Source organism: Oryzias melastigma, linkage group LG18, assembly GCF_002922805.2.
Source record: "Oryzias melastigma strain HK-1 linkage group LG18, ASM292280v2, whole genome shotgun sequence".
Taxonomy (NCBI): domain Eukaryota; kingdom Metazoa; phylum Chordata; class Actinopteri; order Beloniformes; family Adrianichthyidae; genus Oryzias; species Oryzias melastigma.
In genome coordinates, this window is record NC_050529.1 from 24,935,844 (window position 1) to 24,950,519 (window position 14,676).

At 39.9% G+C, this 14,676-nt stretch overlaps 1 protein-coding gene across 2 annotated transcripts in view; it reads right to left on the bottom strand.

Annotated features, from left to right (window-relative positions):
* The window catches only part of adam19a (ADAM metallopeptidase domain 19a), a 107,495-nt gene that overhangs the window by 51,356 nt on the left and 41,463 nt on the right, over positions 1-14,676 (bottom strand). For both annotated transcript variants that reach the window (XM_024288298.2, XM_024288297.2), the window contains exon 3: positions 10,111-10,187. In XM_024288298.2, coding sequence (XP_024144066.1) covers positions 10,111-10,187 — 77 coding nt within the window. The remainder of the gene's footprint in view (positions 1-10,110; positions 10,188-14,676) is intronic.

A 14,676-nucleotide genomic window follows, 5' to 3' on the forward strand; every position in this document is an offset into this window, starting at 1 on the left:
AAAATAAAACTTAAAAAGTTGCTTTATGATGACGTGGACAGATGTGTCGATGAACGCCAGTTCATCAAAACCTTCTGGACAAATCCTTCTGATAAAGAGACGCCATGGGGAGGAGGCACTGATAGCATTGACGTGTTTGATTTGTCATTTTGCCAGCAGGATTTACTGACACTGAACTGATGCTTGTCTGATGAAGGCGCAGCAGCACACCTCAGCATAGCTTCAAACTAAGATAATTGACTTTGGGGTTTCGTTTGTGTGTGGAGTGATGATATTTCTGCAGGTTCATAGTCTTAGTCTAATGTAAAGACCCAACAACTTAAACGTGCACTCAACGAGCCATAAAATATATCCATGCAGTTTACAGTGTCTCTGAAATCCTTTTAGCCAATAAATTATGAGAACGACAAGAAAGAAATGCAGAAATTTAGACTTTAGAATACATGATTCAACATAACAGAAAATTACAGCGATGAAACCGGCTCTGCATTCTGGCCTTCCAGGCACATCGAAGAGCTTTGAAGGGACGAGTCATGCTGTCTTTATCCTTCATTTCATGTTGTCCTTCATTCAAGGTTTTTGCTTTTCTTCTTTGTCCTTTTTTTGAAAGGATTCCGTCCTTGTCTGAGCTGCAGAGCTTTCACAAAGCTTCCTGTCATGATGACAGCTGACAGAATTCTCTACTTTGGAGATTCAAACCTCTACAGATAGAGAGGAGTTTGTCTGTTCTAGCATGTTGGGAATATTAATGCTTTACCAAAATAGGTGGTATAAACCTTTTCTAAAAGTATTTCTTATTTGTAAGCATCTTTTTTTCCAGCTGAGATGGTTAAATGAGCGTGCTGTGAGAGGACCTCCAAACGCTCAGGTGCAACAATGATGGACAACACTTCAGCACAATGCAGCAGCGCAGCAGGGTGAGCTGTCAGAGGCTCGTTGTGGTCCTAAAGTCTCACAAAGCAACTGCTGTCATCCTGAGATCAGGAAAAAGAAAAACAGAAAGTAAAGCATGAAAGAGTTTGTTCTTTATTCCTCACCCCAGTCTCTCATGGGAACTGGTGATAAAGAAACAGCAGATTCAGAGCCAGAGTGAGTGAGGAGTGCAAACACAGGTTTCATGGAAGCATGATAACACCGGCACCAACGGGGACTGACGAACACCTACAGCGGCGGTTGGCGTGCAGCTTATTAATGACCAATGCAGTATCACAGGACATCAGGGAAGGAACATGCAAACTATTTCATGAACAAATGATTTGCAATTTAAATGGCATTTCATGGGTCTTTTGATGGCGCATAATAGCAGATTAAACATAATTATCAGGCTGATCACTATAGCAACCTAAAGGCTCTTTGAAGTGGATTAAAGAGGCTTCCAGAGAGGGAAAAGGTGGCCATTACACATGCAAGTGAGGGCGAAAACTACAGCCGGATTGTGCATTCAGTTCATGCTGAACCTCCACTTGTAGGTTCCAGAATCTCTTCGACAACGATTAGTCGGCAGAACAACCTGTTGTTGAGGTTTGGAAGTATTGAGTCTTTTTGTACTTAGCCCAATATTAGAATAATCCTAACTGAAGCAAATGCTATGGAGCAACTGTGAGATTGATGTCAAAGATGATGCATGTCTTGACTGGTTCAGGCTAACGCGACATGTCAGCAATTCTTAAAGCGTAGTTCTATTCTCCACTGCACAACGGTTTAAAAGATGGCACTGAACACTAAAATGGAATCTGTTTCTAATTTAATCCAGGGGTCCCCAAACCTTTTCTTGTGAGGGCCACGGAACTGTTTTCTTCTCTGATGGGGGGCCAGGTCAGTTTGTAGGCTAACAGAAGAAGTCTAACAATCACAGCCTAAACGTAAAGATTCATATGGTTTTCCAGAAAGACACACGTAGCTAAATGTTAAATAATTCATTTTTGTAATCTTCACAGAAAAAAATGATACTAAAACATTTCAAAAACTAGCATTACCTGCAATGGTGTATACTTATATAGCGCTTTCTACCCTCCTTTGAGGGTCCAAAGCGCTTCACAGTCACAGACCCATTCACCCATTCACACACTGGTGGCGATACATTAAAAGCTGAAGATGCTTAAATTGATGGCTGAAAACACTGAAGCTGATAGCTAGTTAAAATATTAGCGAAGTGCAAAATTAGAGGAAAAAAAAATCTAAATTGGCTAAAACAGCTAGCATGTAGCTGAAGTATTAGCTAAATGCCAAATTAGCCTAAAAAACTGGAAAAATGTCTAATTTAGCCAAAATAGTGCAGAATCCGGCCCGCGGGCCGTAGTTTAGGGCCCACGCGACAACAGCCTATGATCTGTTTCATTCAAGTCATAAAACGTATCAGAAACAAAAGACAAAAGACTGTAAGCACTCGTCCTGAAGTGCTCCTAAAACACACAAAGCAAAGCTGACACGTTAATCCTGTTAACAAAGAAATAAAACCAGCCGAGGACAGTTAGTGAGCAGCTGTTTTCAACACTTGGAGCATCTCAAACACTTCAAGCTCTATCCTGCTGCACTGTGGAGTCAACAAATGCTGGTTTATTGTGACAGTGTTCCAGCTCTGAAATAGGAGATCATTACTTTCCCATCCTGTATTAGAACACCTGGCAAAACAGAGCAGACACATCTGGAGTCCTGAGCAAGAGCAGAAACTCCACAGAGATGAAATGTGAAGGCCTCTTTCATTAGTATTAGATGTCCTGAACCGAGAAGCTCTACTTTTGTCCCATCTGTCCACTGTTGTGGTTTGGTCATATATGTTTTAGTAAATGCTATTCTTGCTTTTTATGCCTTTGTGTCCTCCTGGGTCAGGGGTCAGCGACCTGAAGCTCCCGAGCCACATGCACTCCTTTATCCCTCTATTGTGGCTCACTGGCTTTGAGGAAAAATGCAAACAATTTCAATTAAGGATGCGTTTGTGGTTTCAATTTGTTTTAGTTCTGAATGAAATTTTGTTGTTTTTGTTTAGACTTTAACATGTCAGATAACTGAGTAGTGAAAGGTTGGATGTTCTGTCAGAGATTTATTATTTAAATATGATTAAAACTCATCTTCTGATCTTCAGCTGGACAACTGTGTCTAGTTACTGTTCAGAGGAAAGTTCTTCAAGTATAAAGTAGATCTTATTTGACACAGGGTGTATTTTATTTTGAAAGGAGAGAGGAAAGAAGAGTAAGGAGGATTTAGAGCTCACGTTAAAGTCAAGGCCCGGGGGCCGGATCCGGTCCAGCTACACCTCTGTTGTAGAAGGAACTCAACAACACTGTGGTGTTTCACAGAACACATCTAGTCTCTTTGCTTGTAAGTGAATGTGTATAATGAGAAGTGTATCTTGCATGCTGCTTAGCTGCACAGCTGTCAGGAAGTGACTCTGCTTACAGTGGTGCAGTGATGGACAGCGGATTTTCTGCAGCACTGGCAGAAGTAAACAGTTCTAATGTAATGGTACCGCTCACTGAGGAGCAACGTATGGAGATGATTACTCCGTTCATTTGCTTGGGGTTTGTCTGGATTCAGTTGTTGGTGTTTTTGTAGTTCTGGATTTGTTCAATATAATTTATCGTGTTGGTGAAATCACCATCCGTGAGAAGTGTGTTCTGTTGTTATAAAGGAAACTTACAAAAACAGTTAAAGTCTTAATCAGAACTTCCCTTGCAAGTGAAAGTGCTCAAAATATCAAGAGTGTACACATTCAATGAGCCTGTGGAGAGAAGATGTTCATGTACATTTTGTAACAACATGCAGGTCATATTGAACACTTTACGACACATAAAGGTGAAGGTGAGACACAGGAGTGTGTTCAGATTTCTCATTTTTCCACCTCCTCAAATCTGCACACCGAGCAAGGAGAATGTGACTGCTGTTCCTGAGATACGTGCACCTGGTACAGGTTTGCATGTTTGGCTGCTGACAGCCATGGAGCTGTGAGGACAGATGTGGCTAAGACTTTACTGAAAACCAGAGTGTGGCGTACGCCAGCGACTCCCATACATACAGCCTACATTGGCCGTAGAAATACTTGAGTAAACACGTACACACGGTGCAGCTGCTCCTCTCTACGACTCGCCCAGACAACCTCAAAACCTGCAGAACCCGTGTGGGTTCATAGAATTGTTCTTTAATGATCATTCTCTATGTATTCTTCTGTATGTTTTTAATTCCTAAAAACTCAATCACACTTTCACTGATTTCATCAATCTTGGTATTAAAACGTTCAGCTTGTTAAGGACATTCCTGCTTGTACTTTTGGTATTTGTACATTTGACAGTTTTTTTTAGGATTTTACGCAATTTATGTGATTTTTCAACCCCATTGAAAATAAATAGAATTATTTCAAATGTATGCAATTAAAAACATTCAACATGTTGAGGACATTCATGCTTTTACATTAACTTACGCAATTATTGAAATTTTACGCAAATTTGGCCTTTTTTTTCAGGCAATTCTTTAAATATTTGTACACTTTCTACAAATGATGCCAGGCTGGTATCAAAACATTCAGCATGTTCAGGACATCAATGCTACTGAAGTTTTTAAGGCTAATTTTGAATTTAGCTAATATTTTAACAACATACTAACACTGAGGTTTATGGGCGATTCCTGACTTTAGCTAATATTTTGCAACATGTTAACTTTTTACGCTAATTTTACCTTTACTACGTTTTTTTTTTTTTTTTTTTTTGCTAATTTGGCATTTACTGAGGTTTTTTGGGCTATTCCGGACCTCAGCTAATGTTTTATCAACGTGCTAGCTTATTTGGCAAATTTCTTATCTACTAAGGTTTTTTGGGATAATATTGAGTTAAGCAAATATTTTAGTAACGTGTTAGCTTTTTTTAGATAATTTAGCATACACTAAGGTTTTTGGACCAATTCTGAGTTAAGCTAGTATTTTAGCAACATGGTAGTTTTGCTGGCTAATTTAGCATCTCTTGAGGTTTTGGGGCTAATTCTGACTTTATGCCTTTTACACATTTTTGAATACTTTGATTTTTTTCTAATTTTTCAAGAAATTCTTTAATTTATTTGTGCACTTTCTGCAATTTCTGCAACTTAAAGTCCTTTAGTAACTTGACAATTGTGCAAATAGCTTTAGCAATTTTGCAATTTCCCCACTGTGGGACAAATAAAGGTTTTCTTAATCTTAATCTTAATCTTAGCATTCTCAGCAAATCCCTTCTGCAATTACATTAAATTTCTTCAGCATCTTAAATAAAAAGCTTCAGCATGTTCAGTGAGCACATTCAGCAAAATGCAGTCATGACAAGAGGTCCTGCTATTTCCTCCCCCTTTATATCATGCTGTGGTTTGGTCTGGCAGCCCTACTTCCTCGTTGGCAATTAAAGAAAGCAGGACCTACAGCAGCAACAATGAATGAAGACGAGTCTACCCCTGGGTCAACTGAGAGACCTTTAGAGCGTCTGTTCATAGCTTACCACACAAACTGTTGCAGCTGAATGTCACACACTCGATTATAATTGAGAAACTGCAAAAATGTTTACTGGAGCATCAGTCAGCCCTTCTAAAGAAAAAGGAAATTTTTAATCAAAAAATGATCTTGCAGAAAAACACTAAACCTGACATACTGTCTTAACAAAAGTCTCATAGTTAAAGCTATAATATAACATTTTATCGTTATTTTATTTATTATGCCTCATAGAAAATGTTTTGGCTTAAATATTTTCTTAACCTAGAAGGAAATAAATCTTTGATCATTTCCTGTTAAGAATCCCCAGACTGCCTGAGGTCAGGAGTTATGAGATTCTGTCCAGACCAAAAAAAAAGTGTGTCAAATGTGGTCCGCTGTGGCCATCAGTCACTCTTTAGATAAGGGCTTAAGGTCAAATGAGAGATGGTAACAAAGCTCTGCGGAACAGGATTTCACTCTCAGACATCCAGCTTCAGAAGGTCACGGTTTGACAGATGAGGCCACACAGGCTTCAAGAACACCAGAAAAAGCTGAAAGGAGCCATAATCGCCACAAATGCAAGGAGTGTGCTCATCCAGACCACTGCAGGAGATGCGCTCTGAAGGCTGCACAGCTGCCTCTGCAGGACCTCCTCCATACATGCCCCACAGGAAGCAGAGGGATTCTGCGGGGTATTAAGGCCCAGACCAGCGTCCACTGAAGGCAAACACCTGCTCTCCTTCTCGGTCCATTATCCTTACCAACACTTCTGTCACACGCTCACTGCACTCAACCTGTAAGAAAACTTTGAAGTCTTCCTCCCAAGGCAGAAAAGCAGCATCTTCTCAGCAGCCGTCTGTCTCCTCAAACCAATTCTGACGTAAACCTTAATCTCATCTTTAGCTTCATCTCCCATCTTTCCCTTTCACATCTTGTCCTGCAACCTAAACTTTAATTCCAGCTCGAGATACAAAAAGAATTTAGAAACTGATTTCTGCACTACCATGAATTATCTGGTTATACACTCTATAAAAAGGTTTCCTTTTGGGAGTCAGATCATTTCAATCAATATTGAGCTTTAGGAAGTCATTGATGCAGGACTGTTATGAGCAACAGGCAGCATTCTGACCAATCAGAGTACACATGATTTCAGAAGGTCACATCTGAAGATGAGCATCTATGACAGAACAGTAACTTCATTTAAGACCATTTATATTAAAACATATATGCTGTTTGAAAGAGATGTCACTGTTTGTTTACATGTGTGAGTATGTGCATTAGTGTGTGAGCAGAAGATAAAAACATTCACCACCAAAAAAATAAAAAGTGTCATTTTTTTCAAGCAATTACATTAAAAAATAACAAGCATGTAAGGCAGGGGTCCCCAAACTTTTTCTTGTTAGAGCCTCATATGTGTTTTCTTCTCTGATGGGGGTCGGGGTCAGTAACAGAAAAAGAGTAACAATCACAGCCTAAATGTAAACATTTATGGATCTCCAGAAAGACACACATAGCCACATGTTAAATAATTCATTTCTGTAATCTTCACAGAAAAATTAATAACAAAACATTTTAAAAACTAGATTTATAGCATTATCTGCATTAATGCTAGTGTGAATACTGTAAGCTGAATGCTGCCGATGAAGATGCTAGTGCTGATAGCTGAACATGCTGAAGTTGATAACTAAAAACACTGAAGCAAATAGCTGAAGATGCTGAATTTGATAACTTAAAACGCTGAAGCTAATAGCTGCAAATGCTGAAATGGATAGCTAGCTAAAATACTAGCAAAATACCAAATTAGCCTAAAAAAACTGGAAAAATACATCTAATTTATCCAAAACAGCTAAGCCTGTGACTAAAATATTAGCTAAACTCCAAAATAGCCTAGAAATCCATAGTGATTCCTAAGACAGTGGAAAACGCTTGCAGAAAAAAGAGCTGAATATTTTAACGAGCTAACGAGCTAAAGAGCTATAGACATCCAAAAAACATATGGAAGAAAAAGAATAATAACAAAGAAATGAAAAAAAAGTGAATCACTATATTGCTTTACAGCATTCAGACTATTAAACCACTGAATATTCTGTCCTCTCTCGTCATAGTTCAGACTGCAGCAGGGTGGAATAAAAAGTCACGTTCTACGTGGGTCTGGATCTGCGTTTCTGAAAGTGTCTTTGGAGGCGGGCCTGATCCGGCCCGCGGGCCGTAGTTTGGGGACCCGTGATGTAAGGTAAGACTTCTAACGAGCAAATCGGCCAAATGCATAAAAAATAATACTCTATATAAATATAATATCAAAACATGCTTAGAGAGTTATAAAAAAAAACGTATGAGTATATTGAGTTATTTAAAAAATTCACAAAAATATTCAAGTCGTGTTAAAGGATGTAAAAGATACTAGACAACCCCCTAATCTAACTAGTCTTTGGTAATCTATATTTTAGTCTTTAGTCTGCCCTGAAGAGAGTCATCAGGGGTGAAAGGAGCGGTGTAGAAGACTGTGCTGACAGCAGCCATGTTGTTGCAGTCTGTAACAGGTCAGTGTATTCAGCGTTTCTTCAGTCTCCGGAGAAACAAAAGATTCTGATTTTTGCTCCTTTAGTAGCAACACTGCGATCATATTTAATGCAGCGCTTTAGAAAAAATGAACCAACGCATGTAGACCATGTTAAAATAACATCTTTCAACTTTCTTTAAGAAGAATATACTTTTTACTATTTTTATAAATAGCATACTCTAATTGATTTGAACATAATATGCCTTTGTTGTTATGGAAACGGCACGTTTTTCAGAAGAACAAGAAACCTTGAAAACAAAAAACCTGGGTACTTTCTCTTTAGAACGTGTTTTTGCTTCACTTTCCTAAATAGGGGAAGTTTGAACTGAAACAAAACCTATTTCATTGTACAAAAACCACTTTGGCCGAATCCTGGCCATGATCCCCTCCCGTCCCAGTGAAGCAGGCCAAGTCATTTCAAAGACCTTGGTTTCCAGTTTCATTTCCAGTAACGCCTTCTTCCCCTTTTTTCTCTGACCTACATTTCCAGGCTTGAATCCCAGTCATTGACTGCTGGATTCAAACAATCTCAGTCTAACCTTCAGTCCAGCAGCAGCAGCATTCCCGACCATGTCTCTGGTATTTGTCTCTCCTCTGTTTAGCATGTATTGCTGGTATTTCTGCCTTTATCGTCTCTGACCAGCTTTTTCTGAGGATTTATCACTTCATTTCTTTGTTAACATCAGTTTGTTTCCAAGCAACAAAAATCCCTCTGAGTCCATTAGAAAGGAAGTAGCTTTGACTGGAGCGTTAAAGAGCGGGACTAATGTGCCACTCAGCACAGCGTTTCAGTCAAACGTCTGACCAGCGCTGGTCCATCCAGTGTTGATGTTCTTTCATTTACTGTAACTTTTCAACCATTAACACCATAATTAGAGCAGATTGACACAGCCGTTATCCTATTAACAGTTAAAAAGTTAAAGTATGTTGTTAAAGATTTTGTGTTAAAATCACTGGTGATGCCTCAGGTGTTCAAGGGTTAAGTTAGTATTTTAGCAACGTGCTAATTGTTAGTAAACCCCTGAATGGAGGCAGATGTACCTGTGAGCCGTCGTCATGTTAACATTATTTCCTGCATATTTGCATGGTAACAACTTAAATCTTCTGCTTTCCTTTTTAATGTGAGAAATGTACAGGATACCAGAAAGCTGAACTTTGCAGATTTTCTTGTTTAAGTTCTTGTTTTGAGTCAGAAAAAAATGCAAGTTTCATCTACTGGGTGTGAAAAAGTGTTTGTGTTGTCATGTTTGAAATTGAACCTAAACAAAATGTAATCATGCATGTCTTTATATAACAGAAAACAATGCACTGATCATTTTTTGTGTAACCTTTTACTCATGTCAAATGCTTTTTGGTGCATCTCACTGTAACATGTCTGTTTCATAGCTAAAAGACTTTTTAATATAAACTCTGCTTCTACTGCACACTATTGCTAACGTTATTGCAACCATAACTAACACTGTTAAGAGAAAGCTCCCCCCTCAACTCTTATGTTACCAATCAAAAGCACTTTCTCACTTCTCCTGGAAAGGCAAACGTCAATTTACAAATAATTAACCCAATTTAATGACTTTATCAAAGTTCTTCTCTTTTTCCTAAATTTTGAGTCAGGAATCTACAGGTTCTCCCATCAGGAGCAGAATGCAAACCATCTTCTGACATTTCCTCTCAAAAGTGAGGATGTTTGTGGGTGTTCAGCATGCATCATGTAGACTTCTCCTCGCTGTTCTCACGTGGAGATGCGACCTGTGCTGCAGAGCCTTTTCTCGTGCTCTCTCCCATCAACTTGGCTCTGTTTGGTGCCTTACAGCTCACCTCACCTCATCACAATGCAGCCAGTAAAACCAACAGAGTGAAGATGGGATTTCTTAGAGGAAAGGAGATCCACATCAAGCTGGTTTAAGGTGTGTCTGCACTCTTTAAGCTGCATCTGCCTGAACTCATTAAATAAAACCATTTTTATAGTATAGAAGGATAAATCGTAGAAAAAAACATCACAAGAAAAAGCAATAATGGAGAATGATCAGTATCTCTGATGTTCTCTCTGTTGTTCTTTATCTTTGCATCGACCTCCACAGTTATGAAGAAGGAGTTATTAGAATGTTATGGCTGGAACAGCACTTACTGATTGTGTTGCACTTGCAGCACCATTTGGAAGTCGCTGGATGAGAGCAGAATTTCTCCTGAGGCTGGATAATCCGCCTGCAAGAGTGAAGATCAGCCCATCAGTCAGTGAGGTCAGCAACATGAAGACTTACAGGTACTGAAGACTGTCAGTGGAAGACCGTGAAGAATGTGAGACATCAGGCCACAATCAGACTGTCCACATGTTTATTATACAGACACCACGTTTCCTATGGCTTATAAATCCACACTGTAGAAAAACATAGAAATATAAAGATACACATAATTCAAAATGAAATAATAACATTAAGCTAAAAGGACCAATTGAATGGGGTTTAGTCAGGTTAGGTTAAATAAGGTGTGTGTTTTATCTGCCCTTTCATCACCTCCTCCTTATCTACACTGTCAGGTTGCTTCATAAGCTTTGCATGTGAGGGAGGTCTTCCATTTCCTCATCTGCCTGCACACTCTCCTTCAAAAGCCCAGAAACCTGATGCAACACTTGGATATTCACCACTCCTGTGCACGGACACCTCTGTGAGCTCCAGTCACAAAAATATAGCATGCAGCAGTAAAAGAGACTATTAAAAACAGATACTTAGTCGTAACAAACCCCCCATGTTTGAAATCCTGTGGATGAGAGTGAGACAGAGCCCAGGAAACCTGGAGGCCTCAGACCCGTCTGACTGAGATGTTCCATGTGCTGCAGAGAAAACCGCTGCAGGCCAACACCCGCCTTCTAATGCAACATGATGCTCTTCAAATGAGACTATTAGGATGTTATTTGAGCTGGCTAGTTTGAAGGAAGAGTGCAGAGGCTGATGGGAAAAAAGCCCCCATCAATACTGATGAAAAGACTGTGAGACGTTACTTTAAATCAAATGAATTTAAATAAATCTAAGGTTTAGTTGACACCTTTCATATGAAATACACATTTAGGTCTGTATCGAAGAAATATATAAAAACTAATACAAAATGCCATAGAATACAATTTCAAATATAAATATACATGAAATATAAATAAATAAATTCTATGACGAGGTAAACTCACTTTTATCTTTCTACTGAAACTCCACAGACACTTTTATTTATTCATATTTACTTTGTTATAGTTATTAATTATTACTATCTTTAACAAAAATTGATTTAGATGTTTTTGTAAACCAGAATATACTTGAGAAGTTGACTAATTTTGGCACTTTGGGTAAAAAAAAGCACAAATGTTTGTTTTATTCAAATGAAAAAACAACTCACAGAGAAGAAAAATCCAGAATTATTTTTGGAAAAATTGTTTGTGAAAATTAAACATAGCATACTTGACTGACCCTATAAAAGTAGAAATAGTGAACTAGAACCTTCCTTGCATCCAGCTAACATCCCAGTGATGTGGGAGTTTTTAACTGCTCACATCTGAAGCTCTTCCTTGAAGGAATCTTTGATGCTGAACATGATGATAAACTCTACTGTGGCTTACTTATAGACCATTAAGAGGAAAATCTGGCCAGTCAATTAGGGTAGAAACAGTTCATAGTTAAATACTTGATCTATTATTCTAGGTGAAACTGTGCTGCAGAACAATGAGTTATAACAGATTGTGAAGCTTTTTCAGCCACAAGTATAAACACAAATTTCCCCAAAGGGAGTAAATGTTTTCAATTGTCTCACCATAGTAGGAGTTTGGTTTGCAAAGCTGCATAGCATCACCAGTTCTGTTCATAGTCTTTATTGACAGAATTTCAGCAGCCAGGGCCTGGAGGGGGTCTGGTTTGGGTACCACAGGATTTAATCTCTGCTCTTTGCAGAGGATGTTGTTCTGTTGGCTTCATCGAGTCAGGACCTCCGACATTGGTTTACAGCCGAGTGTGAAGCAGCTGGAATGAGGGTCAGTACTGAGGCCATGGTTCTGGACCGGAGAAAGGTAGTCTGTCCTCTCTCGGTGGGTGGAGTGCTCCTGCCTCAGGGGGAGGAGTTTAAATATCTTGTTCACGAGCGAGGGAAGATCGGAGCGTGAGATCGACAGGCGGATTGGAACAGTGTACGTCCTTATGCAGTCGCTGCAGCGGTGGTGAAGAGAGAGCTGAGCCAGAAAGCAAAGCTCTCAATTTACCTGTTGATCTTCGTTCTAATACTCAGTCATGGTCAGGAGCTCTGGGTCATGACTGAAAGACGGAGGTTCTGAAAACAAGCGGCTAAAATGAGTTTCCTCCAGATGGTGTCTGGGTGCTCCCTTAAGGTGCTTTCACATTGAACACGATTCGCGCAACAAAATCACATGCCCCGCCCCTTTTGTCACATGACGAATTCCAGCTCATCACCTGTTAAAAATGTGTTCCTGAGTTTGATGCCACGTGTGGGAGGAGCAACCAGCCAATGTTTTTAGGATGATGCTATAAGGAACGCTGTCTGCGGATATCTCACCTGGAATGTAGGAATGACACAAGATTTTGAGAAATCAGGTTGATTTATTGTGAAGAGTTCTAAAAAAAAACCTAATCATGTCTCCATGTTTGAGTTTATATGATTATATTAAAAGATTTTCTTGATAGAGGGAGCTGTGTCTGATTGACAGCCACTTCCACGCTGTTTCTGTGTCTCTGTGGCTGAACTTGTAGGGTCTCTTTTTTGTATTAACCTGAGGGGGAAAAAATAACATCAGGAGAACTTTTTCTTTTTTTGAATGTCTCAATGAGGCCCAAGCCAGCAGCCTCTGCACCCCACAGCAGCTCTGTCCGGAGAGAATCCCGCCCAAAGTAGCTGGATAACCTCTGCAACCCCATGGCTCCAACGGGTTCAGAAAATAGATGGAAGTTCTGGACAAAAACACTCTCTTTGGATTAATATTGTACCCGCTGATCGAGCCACTGAAAACGTCACGTGCCCAAAGCTGAGTTCCTGATTGGTAGATGCGACGCAGCGACCCGTCAAACTACAGATAATTACATTTTGGCTGCACCGTCCGATTCGCGCCTTGTTGCTCAAATTAAGCTGCTGGCAGACCTTCATGCCGCGCCCGTCGTTCAAATCGCACAATGGGACGTCATGTCGCGTTTGTTCCATTGACTTAACATTGAAACTGGCTGCCTTCACAGTGCCAATCGCATTTGGTGTGAATGCAGCTTTAGAGATAGTGTGAGAGACTCGGTCACCCGGAGTAGAGCCGCTTCTCCTCCATATCCAGAAGGGCCAGTTGAGGTGGATCAGACATCTGGTCCGGATGCCTCCTGGACGTCTCCCTGGAGAGGTGTTCCGGGCATGTCCCACTGGCCGGAGGCCCCGGGGAAGACCCAGGACACGCTGGAGAGACTATGTTTCTCGGCTGGCCTGGGAACACCTCGGGGTCCCCCCAGAGGAGCTGGAGGAAGTGACCGGAGAGAGGGAAGTCTGGGTATCTTTGCTTAGACTGCTGCCCCTGCGACCCGGTCCAGGATGAGCGGAAGAAGATGGATGGGTGGATATTTCAACATTTCTTGTTTGTTTTTTTTGCAGATTAAACGTTAATAATCTGTGTTCCCTTTGATAGTCTGGTTATACGATGCCCCTGAAGTGCATCTTCTGATCTTTCAAATGTCTCTGCGTTGAGAGATTTGGTGATGTGATCTGCACTTCAGGGCTGCTGTACTAGTCACCCTTCAGACATGCATCCTGCCACCCAGCCTCTTCATTCAGAAGGTTTTGGGTTTGCTGAAACCTCAGGTGAGATTCAAGCCTGCAGGAGTAAAGTGTTAGTCTTCTAAAGGTTTAACACAATCACAATCTGATCTCTGACTTGAGGATGGAAATCTCTTTACCAAGTGCTGAATCTATTTTTACTATTTCTACTATTTTCTGACAAAAACTAATTCCTCAAAAGTATTGATTCAGACTTGATTTTTAATTTGACTTATTTGTTAGACGTATCAAAGTGGCTCCACTTGCTGTCCCAGCCAGCGGCTGCTGGTGGTTCTGCTTTTATTCATTTGGATTGTGACATCTGTTGAACAATTTCCTTTCTATCTATGTCTTAACTGCTAAACAAAAAAGAGAAGTCGAGCTTCTCTATTCGTATGCAACACTCAATATTATGTTGTAAGATCAACAGTACTAAGAGTCTAAATTCACATTAGGATGTGAACTGATTAGATTAACTACAGAAGTGTGTTAAGGTTCGATATAAAAAAGTCCAAAAGACCTGTTTGATTCTTTTTTTTTGTTAAGTCATTTCTTTCAAAGATCCATTCAAGTTCGTCTCGGCTCTCTCGCTCCTCACAGGAGACGGCTGCGTCTAATTCAGGCTGAAGCTGGAAAAGTGAAGAAGATGAAACTTTGGTTGGTGATTTTATGGAGGAGCTGTACCATTCCGTATGATACACAACTTATTATTTAAAATCTACAACCAAAACAGTGAAAAAAAGAAAAACGAACGTTAAACAAACAAAAGGTCCAAACACATAACCTCAGAGTGAAATCTATTTCTACAGAGTAAATCCTCATCTAAAAATGTCGACAGCATGCTCCTCTTGTTGTTTTAAACTGCTGCATCGGTACATTCCATTGAGGAAAACAACAGTAGGACAATGATTGGTACATT